At 36.0% G+C, this 22,064-nt stretch overlaps 1 protein-coding gene across 1 annotated transcript in view; it reads left to right on the forward strand.

Moving 5' to 3' along the window:
• The window catches only part of CFAP47 (cilia and flagella associated protein 47), a 469,679-nt gene that overhangs the window by 427,426 nt on the left and 20,189 nt on the right, over positions 1-22,064 (forward strand). Inside the window, exons 59-61 of the mRNA XM_019019001.4 lie at positions 37-131; positions 3,530-3,682; positions 11,323-11,494. Coding sequence (XP_018874546.3) covers positions 37-131; positions 3,530-3,682; positions 11,323-11,494 — 420 coding nt within the window. The remainder of the gene's footprint in view (positions 1-36; positions 132-3,529; positions 3,683-11,322; positions 11,495-22,064) is intronic.

Below are 22,064 nucleotides of genomic sequence, written 5' to 3' on the forward strand. Positions count from 1 at the left end.
CTTTTGTTCCCTCTTAATATTTTAATTTCTAATTAGTATTGTGGGAATCGACAGCGAAGAAATCCAAGCAATACACTGGATATACCCTATTGTTGGACTCCCACAAGCACCACCTCCTAAATCTCCCCCAGGTAGGTATACATTAGGGTCAGAGAATGCCAGAATTCTTAGAGACCTTAGATATTCTCTATTCCCATCTTTTTTGTTTGAAGTCCAGAGAAAGTAGGTAGTAATGTGAACAGTCCTACTGGTGGGAATTCTATGACATAAACATGCTCTCCCAATGTGTCCAATGAGTTTTCCACAAAACCACACTATTTTTTGTTGCCTTCCTGTTGGTGAAATGCAGATATCGGCTAAAATTAAAATCAAATTAACTTCAGACTCCTTTATTCCACAGAGCTCTGCACTAGATTTGTAAGATTCTCAGGTATACTTGCTCTCAGGTCACTTTTAGTCATCCCTTTTCGGCTTCTGTGTAACTCTCGATCTCATCTAAGAACTATGCTGTGGAGATGTGGATCCCTTTATTATTGTCTCAAGCATAAAACTTTATGGTGTTCCCCCAAACCAGTCAGAATGTACTGAAGTTTTCAGGAAGGTTAACTTTGTCACAATAAACACAATATAAAATCTCTGCCCTTAAATGCCTTTCTTGTTCTCTTTGACCTTTATTATTATTATTATTATTTTTTTTTTTTGCCTCGGCATACCCTGGACTTCTCTAAAGTTTCTGTGTGTTCTCTTTCCTCAATACTCTTCTCACTTCTTTTGCATTCCTTGATTTTCCCATTGCCTTCCCAGGATCAGCCTAAGAAACAAAATTTCTCTTATATAACCAGTGATATTTAGTATCCAGACCTCTTACCAGGCTCTAGATGGCATTCTGCATCACTAAGATGCACTGAATTGCTCTGCAAAGCAAAGGAATATTTATTTTGAATCTCCCCCTTTAGCAACACAGATGAGTTAAAATAAGTCTTGAAATTTTGCTTTTTCTTTCTCCCTCCGATACCAATCTTTGTAAATAAAAAAGAGTTAGACTTCCACTGATGTAATTATATCACCACACTTAGAAAGAAGAGACAGTAGTAAGTTTTGCTTGTAAGTAAGTAAAGCATTTCCCCAGATACACTGGTTGTAAAGGAAGATCAAGACTACATGTTTCCTTATGTAGTTTAATTTGAACTGGAGTAAAAATCCACAAATATAGTAATACCTTTGACCACAAATGTCATTTATTTTACTTGAAGCATTTTTATTCTTGACTTTAAAAAATCAACACATAGATAAATATTTTAAATATTATAAATTATCTTCAGAATATTTCACAAACTTGTCATAAAATTTATTTTATTTCCTTCCAGAAGATAGTTGATTGTATACTTCTGATATAGCTGAACTGCTTAAAATTTATAATACACAGTCATCTGATCAAAGTGATATAATAAGCCCTAGACAGTACTCTGTTGGAATGCTAATAATACTGTTGCTCATGTCTACTGCAGACAGATTCATTTTATCCAGATTAAAGGTCTAAAGCCAAATTTTTAGTCAAAAACCATGCTTATGAGAACACAAAAACATAGATTTCTTGCAAATTTTTCTTCAAAGACAGTTAAACATGGTCTAGAGCATTTTTCTTTGAGTCATTTTTCTTGGTAATTACTTGATTTTTAAATTAAACGTGAGTTCTGTAAATAGCTTGTGTTAGATTAGCACAACCTATCGTAACATTAATGTTCTGAAATAGAGTGTGTATTAGTTATTAAATCATTTTCCCCAAAATCTAAAATCTATGCTGGTGATTATTTTTATCTACACATGCCCTCGAAAGGCAAGTGGGTATAATTTTATAAATACATATCATTTACTTTCTGTGTAGTCCATTTTTTGTTCTTAGTAACATCGGATATAACCTACTGCTTTCCCTGCTCACCTATATCATTAGCAAAGTTTATTAATTATTTTCTTTTTTATGTATCTGTCACTCAAGTTATTCTCAAACCCAGGATACTTTTTTGTTCTTTAAGCCACATTTTCTCTTTGTGCATTCTTATCTACTACTGTCTATTGGGCCAGATAATTGGAAAAACACTCTACTATCTGTCACACTGTAAAGACAATGAAATGAGAATTCATTGTGATTGAGTGATCCATACATTGCCACAGCACTAATTTCCTAAGGACCTCTAGGACACAATCAGTGACATGATACTAATTGTAACTTTGATAACATTAATTTCTGATTTAATGCCTTGATACTGAAGATAGTTATAACCAGAAAAGCTTGTACAGTTTTTCCTAGCCATTTAAAACCCTTTAATTTATATATATCATTGTATTCTTATTGTACATTTCACATACTCATTCTAAATCCAGAATGTTCAATATAAATTTTTAAATTTTAGAATAAAATTTACATTTGTTATAGTATTTTAAACTACAAATATATGTATTGTGAAAACACATACATCTGAGGACATCATCTAATTTTGTAGTTTGTGTGAATATATTATTATTGATGCCACAGAATCATAGCATAATACATTTCACAAGCTTTTTTATATTATGATTCTCCTTTTTCCCCTATATTCAATGTGTATTTGACTTGATAGTAGTAGAGCATTTTATATGTTTGGGAGAAATAATATTCTTATTTATGTGGACTCCAGTACACATGGTTACAGAGCTAATGTCAAAATAATACATTGATATTCCTCCTTGATATAATTGGTAGTTGTACATAAACAGACTATTTTGATTTCTCACAACATTGCTGACAAAATTTTTCATCACTGGAGATGATAAAATATTGGAATTTAATACATATGAAATATATTTATATATACATATTTAATTCTGTACATTAAATTAATATATAATCACATTTAACTTGAATTTTAAATCATTACAATTTTACTTTTATGTGTTTAAAAGGTAATTTTTATAAACTTAAAAGTAAATCAAAAATAATTTTAAATATTTTATTTAATTTGAATATGAATTTCATGGTACATGTAAAAACGTAATGAATCTAATAGGAAATATTTTTAAAATATTGCAAAATAAGTGTTACAGAACTTATTTTTTTAATTATTTGAAGGCATTTTCTATAGTATTGTTATAAAAGTAAAGTTTAGTATTATCACAATGAACATATATTTCAAAAGGGGAAAAATTCATGCATTTACAATTGCCCCTTGAGTTATGGATCTAACTACATCAGTTCCCGAATCAAATTTCTATATCCTAATATAATGTTTTATAATCTAGTATATATCTTACAGATTTATTTTCCTGTGCTATTTTTACATAGTCTTTAATATTCATATTTTCTTCCCAAATGTTAACTGATGTAGATATTGCATGAATGTGTGTGTGTATGTGTGTATGTGGCCAGATACAATGACAAGTCAGAGTATATCAAAGGAAGTTTTATTTTTATGACATAGTTCATTTTCTTCTATCTCAAGAATGATCATATCACCTACAAGTCAAGTTAACTGGAAATATTTCTCTCCTGCAGTTGTCATACAATGTCAGTCCAGGAAGCGGGCAGAAGAGAAGGTAGAAATCATACTGAATGCTGGTTTTTTCGGATATAGTCTTACTCCAGATCTGACAGAAGTTTTAGTGATTCCAAAAAGAAATTCACATAATTTTTGTGAGGATCCCAATGGTAAGAGAACTACGGTTATAGAAAAAATAAAATGAAAAAAGAAGCTTAGTTTCCATGAATTGCAGGTTGCTGATTGTGCAGTTACATTAAGATCCATGTCCATTTACTTTTCATTTCACTACTTATTCACATAGTGCTTAAGGAGTGTTCAGTTGTTATGTGTGTTATTTTCACGTAGCTCAAAAATAACAAGTTACAGTTATCACTAGATTTATAAGATGTAGATTGTGATTCCATCAATAGTGAGAAGAGAGAAAACTGTAGTAACTATAATTTCCACTTCCCTCAACTTTGTTTTCTTCTTTTACTCTTTCTTTCTGATTTAAGGATTATGATAATGCCATAAAATGCAGCTTTAAATTTAGAAACAAAACCTTGAGTAAATTATTTTCTAATTTAAAGAAATAGAAAATGAACATAAATTAGATATAATATCTAAATAAAGTTTGTATAATAATAATAATGCTTCTCGTATTTACTGTATATTCCAGATTTGTACATAAGAATTTACTATCTTGGGCCAGGTGCGGTGGCTCACGCCTGTAATCCCAGCACTTTGGGAGGTCAAGGCGGGAGGATCACAAGGTCAGGAGTTTGAGACCAGCCTTACCAACATAGAGAAACCCCGTCTCTACTAACAATATAAAAAATTAGCCAGGTGTGGTGGCGGACACCTGTAATCTCAGCTACTTGGGAGGCTGAGGCAGGAGAATCACTTGAACCTGGGAGGCGGAGGTTGCAGTGAGCCGAGATCGTGCCACTGCACTCCAGCCTGGGCAACAGTGAGAGACTCTGTCTCAAAAAAAAAAAAAAAAAAAAAAAAGATTTACTATCTCAATTTAAAAAAAATCAAAATAATTTAAAATAGGTTATCTAATTCTTCAAATATGTGGTGTTTTACTTGAGGTAAATATATGAAACTGAGTGATACAAGAAACAAGGGAAAGTAGAGAGTTCTGGACCCTCCAAACACCCACAAACACACCAATTCAGCAATAATTCCTTTCGTAAGACAACAGAAACTAATTGAAAGTTTCTTGCACTTCAGGAGGAACCAGACTTACCAAAGCCTTTAGGGAGATTTAGGACACCCTCTTGCCAAAGACCCTGTGCTTGGCAAAGGGTCTTCTCATGACACATTGGTCTTGGCAATGATTTCATGGATATAACACCAAAAGCACAGACAGAAATAAAATAAAATAAGTAGGACTACATTAAACTGAAAAGCTTCCTCACAACCAAGGAAACAATCAACAGGGTGAAAAGATAACACGTGGAAAGGTAGAAAACATTTGCAACCCATATATCTGATAAGTGGTTAATCTTAAGGAGCTCCTACAACTCAATTAAAAAAAAACTAATAATCTGATTTTTTAAACAAGCAAAATACTTGAATAGATATTTCTCTAGAAAAGACATATGAATGGTGAAAACTATATGAAAAAAAGTTCAATATCACTAATTAGGGAAATACAAATCAAAACCACAATGAGATATCACCTCACACCTATCACCATGGCTAACGTCAAAAAAAAAAGTGTTGGTAAAGATGTGGAGAAATTTGAACCCTTGAACATTGTTGGTAGGAATGCAAAATGGTTCATCTGCTATGGAAAACAGTCTAACAGTATGAAAGCTCCTCAAAAAATTAAAAATAGAATTATCATCTATTATCTAGCAATCCCTCTTCTGGGCATTTATTCAAAAAAATTGAAATCGGGAGTTCCAAGAGAGGTCTGTATTCCAATGTTTATTGTAACATTATTAACAATAGCCGAGATATAGAAACAACCTAAATTTATGTCCTCAGATGAATGGATAAAGAAAATGTAGCATATACTATCTTGAAATAATATTCAGCCTTAAAAAGGAGGAAATTCTATAATATGCAATATCATGGATGGACCTAAGTGAAATAAGCCAGTCACAGAAAGACAAAACTACATGATACCACTTAATATGATAAATTTGAAATACTCAATCTCATAGAAGCAGAATAATATGGAATAATAGTTGCTAGGATCTGGAAGGGAGAAGAAATGGGGAGTTGAACATTGGGTATAAAGTTTCCATTGTACTAAATGCATAAGTTCTAGGGATCTGTTGTAAAACATAGTGCTTAGAGTTAACAATATTGTGTGGTGCACTTAAAATGCACTTTAAAAATATTAAGAGGGCAGAGCTCATGTTACAGTAACTGTAAAGGAAGGTAAATAAATGCTTATACATATAAACCATTTTAACATGTTCTTGCTACTTTAAATTGCTTAAGATGTACTCTTGTCAGGTTGTAAACAAAAGAAATTGCAATTCTGATCATATACATTGATTATACTTATGACCTAAAAAATCCACTTAACTCCTAGATAATCGGGGTCTTGAAAGAAGCTACCAACATCATTTTGGGAACTTTGAAAGTCATATTAGGAGAGCAATCTCTCTCAAAATAGCTCTTGAAAATATACCTTTTGATATGGCTCTTATTTTACTGCTTCCTTATTTTTCATGATGAAAAACAATATTTACTATTGAAAATAACTGTCGGGAAGGTTTGCAGTCTCATCTCCACCCGTCATTCTCTCTAAAACAGCTTTTGTTTTCTCTGCTCTCTGCTCAATACCACCACACTCAACAAGCTCATTCATATTTTGGCTAACTTGTGAATCTTTTTTGTTCTCCTGATGTATGTCCTGCTATATAGAAGAATAGACCAGTCTCTTCTCAAATTTAACATATTTCTTTCTATATAGTGCCTAAATATTTAAAAAAAGAAATCGACCTCATTGTCTCCTTAAAGACATATGGCAATAACTTGGTTCCTTTCCCCTGCCCTTATTCCAAAGGTGTAGCCAACTCTCTACCAATCTGTAATTCTCTCTGCTTGACCCTCCTTTGACACCTTTTTCTTTATGAAAGGACAAATCTTACCAGAAAGTCTGAATACTACTTTAGTCTTTAGTATATGCAAAAGCAGGCTAGCTCCTTTCTCACTCCTGTGCAATTTAATTACAGTTTACTCAGCACATTAAGAATAGGAGTCATGTTGACCATGCAGTCTTGTACTTCCTGTTGTCTCCTAAGTCTCTTCTAGTGGAAATTAAAGCACTACACTGAGTGGCATGGACTCTGATAGGATTTTAAGAGTGATAATTAATCACATACTTGTCTTCTCTCATCTGAGTTTGAAACTAACTGAGAGGCAGATATAAAAATAAAGCAGATGGAAATCAAAGTGTTAGCTTTATTAATTATACAAATGAATTGGAAAACGACTTGGAACTGTGGAGAAATTTGGGCTTTTAAATACCTTCCACCAAAATTGAGTGCATTCATGCCAAACTGGCCAGTTGTGAACTCCTTGCAGGAACAAACAACTTACACATGAGCGAGTAGAAGAAAGTGTGAATCCTGGAATCAAGACATTGGGGAAGAAAGAGAAGGGTATGCTCACCTGCTCATGTTCCATTCCTTCACTCAGATTCACTGATCAGATATGTTGCTTTTCCACCCGTGGCAAGTCATCATGAAGGAGGCAGATTGAGGCTGAGATATTTTTCTCCTATATTTTTTTCCTTCTTGAGAGTGAATAGGCCTCTTTATGTAAACCTGATAAGTAGGAGATAAGAATTCCCAGCATTCCCTTCCCATTATATTCATCATAGAATTTCTGAGTCACATAAAACTATCAAGCTTCATTAAATGAAAATACAAGGACTACTGTGCTCTCTTCATCCTTACTCATCACACATACCTTTAAGTAAACTGGGATTGATTGCCTTCATATCTTTATCATTCAGCAACAATCCAGCAAGCATCTTTTCTGCCAGATACTACATTCAGCTCCAGAGATGCCAAAATTAGCAAAACACATACTCTGTTGTTAAGGTTTTCAAAAATATTTATTCAACTGATAAATCTATGCACCTGTACTATTTACATCAATTGGTATTGTCCTATTGAAATATGATTATTCTTGGATTTTTAGACTGTTTTGCAATGTCACTTCTGTAAGATTACAAATTACTCTGTGGGCAAGATTTCTCCTATAAGTGTATTTCTTCTTCCTAAGTACCTCCTGGTCCATGCATTCTTTGTAATTCTCTGTGGATTGGTTCAGTGACTTTCTCGGGGCTTTCTATCTGAAAGTAGTTTTAGTCATGCCCCTTAATTTTATTTCCCAGTTGTTCTGTAGCTCAATACTGTTTTTCTTTGATTAATCTGTTGTCTTTTTTCTGTGTGATGTTCTGCTTTATGTGACATATGTGTCTCATTTCATCCCAGGCCAGTCATCTTCCTGTGTCGTATTTGCCTGTTTTTTGTAAACTCCCATGTTAGGTTTGGCCTGTAATCACAAACAGCTCCTGAGAAACCTGTCATTGTTCCTCCTGTGACCTCATATTGACCTCCTGTCCTTGATTCTCTTGTCCTCTGTTTCTTTTCACTTTGTTTTTTCCGATCAACTTACTTCATTCAGCCTTTGTCCTGCTTACTCTAATAGGATTACCCTTGAAAAGACTGCCAACCTTATCCAGTGTGCCTAATACAGCAGTCATATCTATGTTCCACATGTCATCAGCATTTACCAGTTGATCAAGTTGAAGTACTTTCTGCCCTTGGCTTTCATGACTAACCTTATTAATTTATTATCACACTGGTTGCCCCTTCTTGATTTCTGTTGTTTTCTTTTCTGACCTAACTTTTTGAGTGCCCTAGGGCTCTGCTCTGAGAGCCACCACATTCCTATGCACAAATTATGTCCTGCACCCTTCCAGACAATGATGCTAATGGTGCTAATGGTGCTTCTTCAGCAATTGTGCCATATGACAAACCTGCTATACTGAGTTGTAAAGTCTTAAGTCAGACTGCTTGGGTTCTTTTATTTAGTATTAATCTTGAATAGAGTCTGAAATTGGATGCTAATCACTAGTAGTCTAGTTGTCTCCTGTTATTCTTAGCACCACACCCTGCATTGTCTCGCTCTTTTCTACTTTGCCTGCTTCACGGTTTGATAAACTCCTCTCACCCTCTCTGCTCTGCCCTCATAAGTTCTTTCTCAAGTGGGCCCAGCTGGTTTTCACCATGAACAATTCCTGCAGTCTGAGTAATTCCTGCAGGCTGCTTTGATGAGTAGAAGGAGTTTTCCCTCTCTCTACATCCAGCTAACCTTTACTCATCCTTCAGTTTGGTGTGTTGGTCTCTTCCTCTGGAATCCTTAGCAGTGATGTTCCCAGGACCTGTGCTCTCATGGGATCCTCTACTTCTCCATGGTAGTAGTTATCACAGTAGTAATTTAAAAACTAGTTGTGGCATTAGTAGTTATTGTCAGTTTCTTCCTCTTGATCATCAACTCCATGAGGACAAGAATTGGATGTCTCATGTCAATGAAAACCTTTAATTAATATTTGCTGAATGAATAAAGAAATGAAAATATAAATAACGATAAGAAAAACATTATGTTTTTAATGTATGTTTAGGTGTTGGCTGTGGAAACAAAATTATTTGCCCCTTATTCATGAATTTAACCATAGCTATAAAGTTTCCCCGAGGTAAAAATTTATAGGTCTTCATCAGCAGTTCATGAAAATATATACAGACGGGGAGGCAACTGACAATAGAGGTGCTTTGAAAAGGCAAGCATGATAACTATTTTATATCATAATATAGAAAAGTCTATTTTCAGCTGATAAGAACTTCAATCACATACAAAAATACTTTTACTCCTCCTAAATACACTTTATATTATGGATATTAAAAGCCACTTTTTATTGTATATTCATTAACTAATTTTTTGTGGCTATAGTTTTTCTAAATACTTTTCTTTTAACATTTCTACTAGGGTTAAAAGTTATTTGTGCACCACTATTACAGTATTACATTATTCTACATTTGTATATATATTTACTTTCCCAGTGAGATTTATACTTTTATATATTTTTATGTTGCTTTTGAACACCCTTTCATTTCAGCTTGAAAAACTCCCTATTAGTACATTTTATAAGTCAGGTCTAGTAGTGACAAACTCCTTCAGCTTTTGTTCATCTGAGGGTTTTTATCTCTTTATTTTTATTTTTATTTTTTGAGACGGAATCTTGCTCTGTCACCCACGCTGGAGTGCAATGGCGCAATCTCGGCTCACTGCAAACTCTGCCTCCCGGGTTCACACCATTCTCGTGCCTCCGCCTCCGGAGTAGCTGGGACTACAGGTGCCCGCCACCATGCCCAGCTAATTTTTTTTTGTATTTTGAGTAGAGACGGGGTTTCACTGTGTTAGCCAGGATGGTCTCGATCTCCTGACCTTGTGATCCACCCACCTCAGCCTCCCAATATCTCTTCATTTTAAAAGACAGATTTGTCAAGTGTAGTATTCTTGGTTGGCCTTTTGTTTTCTTTTAGCACTTTGAATGTGTCATCTCACTGTTTCCTGTCCTTCAATGTTTCTGTTGGGAAATCCACTGGTAGTGTAATAATAGTTCCTTTGTATGTGATGAGACAGTTTTCTCCTGCTGTTTTCAAAGTTCTGTTTTTGTCTTCGACCCGTTTTTGACTGCTCCATAGACAGAGAAGGGACATCCCATAAGCAGAGTGGCCCAGAGTAGCCTGCCTTTGACTTTCAACAATTTAATTATAATGCATCTTGGTGTAGGCCTGGTGCCTGGGTTTGTAGGCAGATCTGGGGCCATGACTGGGGACACATCTGGCACCTGTGTCTACAAGGACAGGCCTGGAACCAGGGTCTATGAGGCCAGGCCTAGTGCAAGGATATATGACAGAGTTGGCTTCTCCCTTTGCTATTCCCTTCCCCTGTTTAAGAACTCCTGGGCTAAGGGGATGTCTCATCACTGGGCTGAGAGGGTTGGATTCTGGATTAGCACAGCTGTAGATCCAGTCAATTCATGATTCTCTGACCTCTCTTCCAAGTTCCATATGCAACAAACTTCTTGATTTGTGAGTTGGGCTCCTTACATATAACTGGAGAGTAAGTTTAATACATGTTTGTACCTCTCATCTACATGCTAGCTCTGGATTTAAGATATTTTTCATGTGCAGTGGACGAAAAACTACTACTTTTCTTTGGTAACCTACTCATTAAGAAAATATTTGTTCATCATATTGTCTGTATACTCCAACACTAAAACATGAGGAACAGTTTTTGTTAATCAAAATATACCAGAAATTGAAAATCCTGATCTAATAGTTTGAAATGCTGTTTCAATATTGTTTAAACTTAATTCAAAGCAAGTTTTAAATGACTTCTTCATAAGTTTTAAGTCTATAGGTTTTTAATACATTTATTATATAGAGCAAATGTCATTATTTTCATTAGACAGTTAATGATTATTAACTTCCATGTGGCCTTTCTTGTTTTATAGACCTGAATTATAAAGATTTAAGAGTGGTGAGAATTGTCTTCTATGTTTATTTTTATATGCATTCATTTATTTATTAACTTGTTAACAAAAATATACTGAGTATCATTATATGCCTGATAATGAACTAGACTTTATAGACATTAAGCTAAATAATATATACCCCCTCCCTTTCTCTAAATACCTGTGCATTGTTAGTCTTGACAGGAAATTGATATTAAATCTATGCATATTTAATTAAATTGAAATATATTTTCATCTTGACTTTCCTAGAAATTCCTAAAATACATGAATTTGAGTATGAAATTCAATTTGAATCTGAAGCTATGAAGTCTAAGTTGGAATCCTGTGTAGCTTTATATATGATTGAAAAATCTTATGATATTATGGCTAAAAGGATAACATTTATCTTCAATCTGGTATTCACACCAAAGAAACCATTAAGGTAAATCTACTTTCCTCTTTTTTATTTAAACAATAGTATTACCCTTTTAAATGTATTAATGTTGATTTCTCTTTTTATTTCTCAATATTTGAATTGCATTACTTACTTGATATTATTGAGAAATATTTCGGGCTGGATTGCATCTAGCTACAAAAAATATTCTCATGAGAAGAATGTAGTCTAAATGGTTGAAAATCTAAGATATCCCTCAAGAATTATGACTTCCCTAAGGTCATTAGTGTATCACATTAATGAAAGAGAATAGTCTCTTCTGTAAAATCTTTTTTTAAAAAAGCTGATTTAGCATTGCACAATAGCAACATGATATTTCTTGATGTTGCTTATCAGAACCAGTTCAAATGATGCAAATGCCTAAGCTATATTTTACATTGCAACTGCTTTCATTACATTTTACTACTCAATACATAACATTACACATTCCTTAGTAAGATATAAGTGAATCTGTGCGAAGGGTGGCCTTTAGATGTCTGTCCTCTAGGAAACTTCATCCAGTGTCATTATATTTGCTTTCTGGACACCTGTTATTCAGCATCTGCAAACACTATATGATATTTCACTATGAAATAGGGCTTTATTGTGTCTAAATGCAGAGACACGATGAGCACCATGATATACACAAAGTACAGCCTGGCAATGAAAAAACAATTGAAAATATTATTTGTGTTTTTAATGATTTCTTTTTTCTTCTCTCAACTTTTGTTTTAGATACAGGAAGTATATTTGTAGGTTTTTTACATGGGTATGTTGCACTCAGGCAGTGGGCGTAGTACCCAGTAGGTAGCTTTTTAACCTATCCCCTTTCCAACTAGTAGTTTGCAGTGTCTGTTGTTCCCATGTTTATGTCCACAGGTGCTCAGTGTTTAGCTCTTACTTGTAAGTGAGAACATGCAGTATTTGGTTTCCCATTCCTGCATTAATTTGCTTAGGGTTATGGCTTCCAGCCCCATCCATGGAAGGAGGACATGGATGCATGCAAAGGACATGGTTTCATTCTTTTTTATGGCTGCATATTATTCCATAGTGTGTACATGTCATATTTTCTTTATTCAATCCGCCATTGATGGCCACCTAGGTTGATTCCATGTCTTTGCTATTGTGAATAATGTGACAATGAACATAATGAGTCCATGTGGATTTTTGATATAATGATCTATTTTTCTTTGGGTATATACCCAATAATGGGATTGCTGAGTCAATTTCTAAAGTTCAACCTTGTATTCGATGTAGTCATACATCTAAAGTGGCTATGAATATGTAGTTTGATAACGAAAAGATACCAGGGTCATCTTCAGGAAGCAGCAATAAAATCAAGCTACAAGAAGAAAGTATACCATACATATTGACATTTTCTATGTTTGTATTTTCTTTCATTTTACACAGTTTTCTATGTTTGTTAATTTTTTTCACATTTTGCTTCATATGTATTAATATAATGACATGGAAATTACAGCAACACTAGAAAGGGAACAATGTTATTATTTGTGAAAATGGGCAGAGCCAATGTGAATTTATACTCATGAAAATTTTTTGGATTTAGAACATCTTGGTGAATATTTGAGAGACTAATTTAGGGCAAAATTTTTTGATGATTGATACATTTCTGTGAGTGTTGTGTGATGTTCTGATATAGCAATTCTATTTTGTGTATATAAACATATATTCATTTACTATGATTTCTTCTTTTGTATGTACAGTCATGCATCACTTAACAACAAAGATATGTTCTGAGAAATGCATCCTTAGGTGATTCCATCATTGTAGAGTGCATTTACACAAACCTAGATGGTATAGCCTACTGCTCACCTAGGCAATATGGTATAGCCTATTGCTTCTGGGCTACAAACCTGCACAGGATGTTACTATACTGAATAATGAAGGCAACTGTAACACATTGGTAAACATTTGTGTACCTAAACACAGAAAAGGTACAGTAAACATACAGTATTATAATCATATGGAACAACCATTGTATGTACAGTTCATCATTGACCAAAATGTCAATGCAAGAGAAACAATTAAACAAGAAAAATCAAAATTACACCAATAGCATTGAGCTATGAAAAATAACAGGAAAATAATTATCCCATGCTTTACCTAGATTAATGAATTAGTACTAAGTTCAATTCTGCTCTTTTTTGTGGGCAAGGTTAAAAAGAACATTTATGTGTTTTGATAAAAAGAAAATACATCATGTTTCACAACAGTGAATACTAGGTAATTCTGACATTCATCTTTTCACAGAATACAGTGTTGTGCATGCTAAAAATAATAATCAATAAGCTAAATGATGGTATTACAAAAGAAATGCAGGAAAATTATTTCTATTGGCCTTTTTCCAATAAAAATCAAGGGTCCAATACAAAAACATATGAGAACAATGGTTAAGAGTGTAATGAGAAGATGGCCAAATAGGAACAGCTCCAGTCTACAGTTCCCAGCGTGAGCGACGCAGAAGATGGGTGATTTCTGCATTTCCATCTGAGGTACCGGGTTCATCTCACTAGGGAGTGCCAGACAGTGGGCGCAGGCCAGTGGGTGCGCGCACCGTGCGCGAGCCGAAGCAGGGCGAGGCATTGCCTCACTTGGGAACCGCAAGGGGTCAGGGAGTTCCCTTTCTGAGTCAAAGAAAGGGGTGACGGACGCACCTGGAAAATCGGGTCACTCCCACCTGAATATTGCGCTTTCCGGACCGGCTTAAAAAACGGCGCACCACGAGATTATATCCCACACCTGGCTCGGAGGGTCCTACGCTCACGGAGTCTCGCTGATTGCTAGCACAGCAGTCTGAGATCAAACTGCAAGGCAGCAGCGAGGCTGGGGGAGGGGCGCCCGCCAATGCCCAGGCTTGCTTAGGTAAACAAAGCAGCCGGGAAGCTCGAACTGGGTGGAGCCCACCACAGCTCAAGGAGGCCTGCCTGCCTCTGTAGGCTCCACCTCTGGGGGCAGGGCACAGACAAACAAAAAGACAGCAGTAACCTCTGCAGACTTAAATGTCCCTGTCTGACAGCTTTGAAGAGAGCAGTGGTTCTCCCAGCATGCAGCTGGAGATCTGAGAACGGGCAGACTGCCTCCTCAAGTGGGTCCCTGACCCCTGACCCCCGAGCAGCCTAACTGGGAGGCACCCCCCAGCAGGGGCACACTGACACCTCACACGGCAGGGTATTCCAACAGACCTGCAGCTGAGGGTCCTGTCTGTTAGAAGGAAAGCTAACAAACAGAAAGGACATCCACACCAAAACCCCATCTATACGTCACCGTCATCAAAGACCAAAGGTAGATAAAACCACAAAGATGGGGAAAAAACAGAGCAGAAAAACTGGAAACTCTAAAAATCAGAGTGCCTCTCCTCCTCCAACGGAACAAAGCTGGATGGAGAATGACTTTGACGAGCTGAGAGAAGAAGGCTTCAGACGATCAAATTACTCTGAGCTATGGGAGGACATTCAAACCAAAGGCAAAGAAGTTGAAAACTTTGAAAAAAATTTAGAAGAATGTATAACTAGAATAACCAATACAGAGAAGTGCTTAAAGGAGCTGATGGAGCTGAAAACCAAGGCTCGAGAACTACGTGAAGAATGCAGAAGCCTCAGGAGCCGACGTGATCAACTGGAAGAAAGGGTGTCAGTGATGGAAGATGAAATGAATGAAATGAAGCAAGAAGGGAAGTTTAGAGAAAAAAGAATAAAAAGAAATGAGCAAAGCCTCCAAGAAATATGGGACTATGTGAAAAGACCAAATCTATGTCTGATTGGTGTACCTGAAAGTGATGGGGAGAATGCAACCAAGTTGGAAAACACTCTGCAGGATATTATCCAGGAGAACTTCCCCAATCTAGCAAGGCAGGCCAACGTTCAGATTCAGGAAATACAGAGAATGCCATAAAGATACTCCTCGAGAAGAGCAACTCCAAGACACATAATTGTCAGATTCACCAAAGTTGAAATGAAGGAAAAAATGTTAAGGGCAGCCAGAGAGAAAGGTCGGGTTACCCTCAAAGGGAAGCCCATCAGACTAACAGCGGATCTCTCGGCAGAAACCCTACAAGCCAGAAGAGAGTGGGGGCCAATATTCAACATTCTTAAAGAAAAGAATTTTCAACCCAGAATTTCATATCCAGCCAAACTAAGCTTCATAAGTGAAGGAGAAATAAAATACTTTACAGACAAGCAAATGCTGAGAGATTTTGTCACCACCAGGCCTGCCCTAAAAGAGCTCCTGAAGGAAGCGCTAAACATGGAAAGGAACAACTGGTACCAGCCGCTGCAAAATCATGCCAAAATGTAAAGATCATCAAGACTAGGAAGAAACTGCATCAACTAACGAGCAAAATCACCAGCTAACATCATAATGACAGGATCAAATTCACACATAACAATATTAACTTTAAATGTAAATGGACTAAATGCTCCAATTAAAAGACACAGACTGGCAAATTGGATAAAGAGTCAAGACCCATCAGTGTGCTGTATTCAGGAAACCCATCTCACGGGCAGAGACACACATAGGCTCAAAATAAAAGGATGGAGGAAGATCTACCAAGCAAATGGAAAACAAAAAAAGGCAGGGGTTGCAATCCTAGTCTCTGATAAAACAGACTTTAAACCAACAAAGATCAAAAGAGACAAAGAAGGCCATTACATAATGGTAAAGGGATCAATTCAACAAGAAGAGCTAACTATCCTAAATATATATGCACCCAATACAGGAGCACCCAGATTCATAAAGCAAGTCCTGAGTGACCTACAAAGAGACTTAGACTCCCACACATTAATAATGGGAGACTTTAACACCTCACTGTCAACATTAGACAGATCAACGAGACAGAAAGTCAACAAGGATACCCAGGAATTGAACTCAGCTCTGCACCAAGCTGACGTAATAGACATCTACAGAACTCTCCACCCCAAATCAACAGAATATACATTTTTTTCAGCACCACACCACACCTATTCCAAAATTGACCACATACTTGGAAGTAAAGCTCTCCTCAGCAAATGTAAAAGAACAGAGATTATAACAAACTATCTCTCAGACCACAGTGCAATCAAACTAGAACTCAGGATTAAGAATCTCACTCAAAACCGCTCAAGTACATGGAAACTGAACAACCTGCTCCTGAATGACTACTGGATGCATAATGAAATGAAGGCAGAAATAAAGATGTTCTTTGAAAACAAAGAGAACAAAGACACAACATACCAGAATCTCTGGGATGCATTCAAAGCAGTGTGTAGAGGGAAATTTATAGCACTAAATGCCCACAAGAGAAAGCAGGAAAGATCCAAAATTGACACCCTAACATCACAATTAAAAGAACTAGAAAAGCAAGAGCAAACACATTCAAAAGCTAGCAGAAGGCAAGAAATAACTAAAATCAGAGCAGAACTGAAGGAAATAGAGACACAAAAAACCCTTCAAAAAATCAATGAATCCAGGAGCTGGTTTTTTGAAAGGATCAACAAAATTGATAGACCGCTAGCAAGACTAATAAAGAAAAAAAGAAGAATCAAATAGACAAAATAAAAAATGATAAAGGGGATATCACCACCGATGCCACAGAAATACAAACTACCATCAGGGAATACTACAAACACCTCTACGCAAATAAACTAGAAAATCTAGAAGAAATGGATAAATTCCTTGACACATACACTCTCCCAAGACTAAACCAGGAAGAAGTTGAATCTCTGAATAGACCAATAACAGGATCTGAAATTGTGGCAATAATCAATAGCTTACCAACCAAAAAGAGTCCAGGACCCGATGGATTCACAGCCGAATTCTACCAGAGGTACAAGGAGGAACTGGTACCATTCCTTCTGAAACTATTCCAATCAATAGAAAAAGAGGGAATCCTCCCTAACTCATTTTATGAGGCCAGCATCATTCTGATACCAAAGCCGGGCAGAGACACAACCAAAAAAGAGAATTTTAGACCAGTATCCTTAATGAACATTGATGCAAAAATCCTCAATAAAATACTGGCAAAACGAATCCAGCAGCACATCAAAAAGCTTATCCACCATGATCAAGTGGGCTTCATCCCTGGGATGCAAGGCTGGTTCAATATACGCAAATCAATAAATGTATTCCAGCATATAAACAGAGCCAAAGACAAAAACCACATGATTATCTCAATAGATGCAGAAAAAGCCTTTGACAAAATTCAACAACCCTTCATGCTAAAAACTCTCAATAAATTAGGTATTGATGGGACGTATTTCAAAATAATAAGAGCTATCTATGACAAACCCACAGCCAATATCATACTGAATGGACAAAAACTGGAAGCATTCCCTTTGAAAAGTGGCACAAGACAGGGATGCCCTCTCTCACCACTCCTATTCAACATAGTGTTGGAAGTTCTGGCCAGGGCAATTAGGCAGGAGAAGGAAATAAAGGGTATTCAATTAGGAAAAGAGGAAGTCAAATTGTCCCTGTTTGCAGATGACATGATTGTATATCTAGAAAACCCATTGTCTCAGCCCAAAATCTCCTTAAGCTGATAAGCAACTTCAGCAAAGTCTCAGGATACAAAATCAATGTACAAAAATCACAAGCATTCTTATACACCAACAACAAACAAACAGAGAGCCAAATCGTGAGTGAACTCCCATTCACAATTGCTTCAAAGAGAATAAAATACCTAGGAATCCAACTTACAAGGGATGTGAAGGACCTCTTCAAGGAGAACTACAAACCACTGCTCAAGGAAATAAAAGAGGATACAAACAAATGGAAGAACATTCCATGCTCATGGGTAGGAAGAATCAATATCGTGAAAATGGCCATACTGCCCAAGGTAATTTACAGATTCAATGCCATCCCCATCAAGCTACCAATGACTTTCTTCACAGAATTGGAAAAAACTACTTTAAAGTTCATATGGAACCAAAACAGAGCCCGCATTGCCAAGTCAATCCTAAGCCAAAAAAACAAAGCTGGAGGCATCACACTACCTGACTTCAAACTATACTACAAGGCTACAGTAACCAAAACAGCATGGTACTGGTACCAAAACAGAGATATAGATCAATGGAACAGAACAGAACCCTCAGAAATAATGCCGCCTATCTACAACTATCTGATCTTTGACAAACCTGAGAAAAACAAGCAATGGGGAAAGGATTCCCTATTTAATAAATGGTGCTGGGAAAACTGGCTAGCCATATGTAGAAAGCTGAAACTGGATCCCTTCCTTACACCTTATACAAAAATCAATTCAAGATGGATTAAAGATTTAAACGTTAGACCTAAAACCATAAAAACTCTAGAAGAAAACCTAGGCATTACCATTCAGGACATAGGCATGGGCAAGGACTTCATGTCCAAAACACCAAAAGCAATGGCAACAAAAGACAAAATTGACAAATGGGATCCAATTAAACTAAAGAGCTTCTGCACAGCAAAAGAAACTACCATCAGAGTGAACAGGCAACCTACAAAATGGGAGAAAATTTTCGCAACCTACTCATCTGACCAACGGCTAATATCCAGAATCTACAATGAACTCAAACAAATTTACAAGAAAAAAACAAACAACCCCATCAAAAAGTGGGTGAAGGACATGAACAGACACTTCTCAAAAGAAGACATTTATGGAGCCAAAAAACACATGAAAAAATGCTCATCATCACTGGCCATCAGAGAAATGCAAATCAAAACCACAATGAGATACCATCTCACACCCGTTAGAATGGCAGTCATTAAAAAGTCAGGAAACAACAGGTGCTGGAGAGGATGTGGAGAAATAGGAACACTTTTACACTCTTGGTGGGACTGTAAACTAGTTCAACCATTGTGGAAGTCAGTGTGGCGATTCCTCAAGGATCTAGAACTTGAAATACCATTTGACCCAGCCATCCCATTACTGGGTATATACCCAAATGACTATAAATCATGCTGCTATAAAGACACATGCACACGTATGTTTATTGTGGCATTATTCACAATAGCAAAGACTTGGAACCAACCCAAATGTCCAACAATGATAGACTGGATTAAGAAAATGTGGCACATATACACCATGGAATACTATGCAGCCATAAAAAATGATGAGTTCATGTCCTTTGTAGGGACATGGATGAAATTGGAAATCATCATTCTCAGTAAACTATCGCAAGAACAAAAAACCAAACACCGCATATTCTCACTCATAGGTGGGAATTGAACAATGAGATCACATGGACACAGGAAGGGGAACATCACACTCTGGGGACTGTGGTGCGGTGGGGGGAGGGGGGAGGGATAGCATTGGGAGATATACCTAATGCTAGATGACGAGTTAGTGGGTGCAGCGCACCAGCATGGCACATGTATACATATGTAACTAACCTGCACAATGTGCACATGTACCCTAAAACTTAAAGTATAATAATAAAACAAAACAAAACAAAAACAAAAACAAAAACAAAAAAAAGGAAAAGGCCATAGTAACTGATTTTGCATTAAAAGGTAGTAATAAGTGAAAATTGTCTGCTGATAGTTCTTAGCAGACTCTCTGATTTTGTGCATGCAAAAAAAGAAAAAAAAAGAGTGTAATGAATCAGTCTGAAGATACTAATTTAACAGGTCGTAACTTTTTTAAAATAATGAAATAACAGATATCATTTGTCTTATGGCATCTTCAGAAATGCTAATTACCTTAGCTTGACATTTTCCTAGAACTTTATACCTGTTCAAGAGCTGAACAGAATGAGAAACAAAGTTCTATTTCAGAGTTTGTGGGTGGCAACTTAAAATAAGAAATATCACACATATGCATTGTTATGAATCTACAGTATTGATCATAAAATGGCTCACCATGTCATCCATGAAATTCTGTGGTCTTCTCTGGAAGGGTCCCACATTTTGACTCAGCAACTTCTCATTAACTCAAAGAAGTCGCTCGCAGAATAGAATTATTCAGCATTGTTCATTTGAACTTGTACATTAATTTATCAAAAATCATTTAACATCTACAAAAGAGACAAAATCCCTGCACTTTAGGAGTGTATCATCTAGTGAAAGTGATAGATAACAGAAATAAATGAATAAGCAAGAAAGTAAATTTCAGATTGTCCTAATAAATAAATAAATAAATAAATAAAGGGAGATAGAGAACTTTAAAGGATGCACATCAGATAAAGGGGATAGTTAGGCTTCCATGAAATGATGTCTAAGCCAAGACCTTACAGACATAAAAAAGTTGGAGAGAGCATTTGAGCCAGAGAAAATAATAAATGCAGAAGTCGTAAGACAGGAAGTGTTTAGCACAAACAATAAGTAGTAAGAAAGCCAATCTTTCTCTAATGGAGCGAGTAAAGGAGGAAATAAGTTTGGAGAATTTTACTGGGATTTTTTCACATAGGATCATGACAATATGCATTGGTCTTTTATATTAGAAACAATAGAAAACTATTGAAGAATAAATATTTGGAGAACTAGTTTAGGAAAACGTGTGCACATGATTCATCAAATTTTGTAAGTGTTAAGTGATACCTGGTGTAACTTAACAGTTATATTTTGTGCATATATATATATACATATTCATTTACTTCTGCCATTCCTTGTTCCAAATTAATTTGGAATGGTTTACTGGAAGACACAGAGTTAAATAAGAAAAACCAAAAGAAAACAGTAGCTCTAAATTGTAGAAATCTTCTTGTAAGATGGTAACAGCAGAAGTGGAGAAACCGGTTCTTGAAACAATGGTCTTGAAATAGTGGGAATAGAGGAATATAGTTTCATTTACAAAGACAGGAGAATGTGAAAGAGGTATAGGTTTAAAATGTATATTTGAATGTGTTAAGTTTAAGATTATGTATTAATCATCATTGGCTAAATTATGCTGCATAGTATTCCATTGTTTCTATGCAACACACTTCATTTTAGCAGTACCCTATTGAAAGAATATTTTAAAATTTTACTCCCTTTTTTTTGACAGTATAAACAATGCAGTAATGAATACCCGTATATACATCACTTCTTGAAATCTTAGAGGCATTTCTCCAGAGGAAAGTACCAATAGTGGAACTCCTAATTTACTGAGTGAAGCTTTCTTTTCTTTTTTAAAACCTTTTATTTTAGGTTCAGGGGTACATGGGCAGGTTTGTTATCTAGGTAAACTCTTGTCATGGGGGTTTGTTGTACAGATTATTTCTTCACCCATGTATGAAGACTAGTACCCAATAGTTATTTTTTCTTCTCCTCTTTCTCCTTCCAACCTCCACCCTCAGGTAGGCCCCAGTGTCTATTGGTCCCTTCTCTGTGTCCATGTGTTCTCATCATTCATTTCCCACTTACAAGTGAGAACATGTGGTATTCGGTTTTCTGGTTTTCTGTTCCTATGTTAGTTTGCTAAGGATAATGGCCTCCAGCTGCATCCATGTGTCTGAAAAAGACATGGTTTCTTTTTTTAAATGAATGCATAGTATTTCACAGTGTATATGCACCACATTTTCTTTATCCAGTCTTCCTTTGATAGGCATTTAAGCTGATTCCATGTCTTTGCTACTGTGAGTAGTGCTACAATGAACACATGAGTACATGTGTCTTTATGATAGAATGA

Source organism: Gorilla gorilla, chromosome X, assembly GCF_029281585.2.
Source record: "Gorilla gorilla gorilla isolate KB3781 chromosome X, NHGRI_mGorGor1-v2.1_pri, whole genome shotgun sequence".
Classification (NCBI taxonomy): domain Eukaryota; kingdom Metazoa; phylum Chordata; class Mammalia; order Primates; family Hominidae; genus Gorilla; species Gorilla gorilla.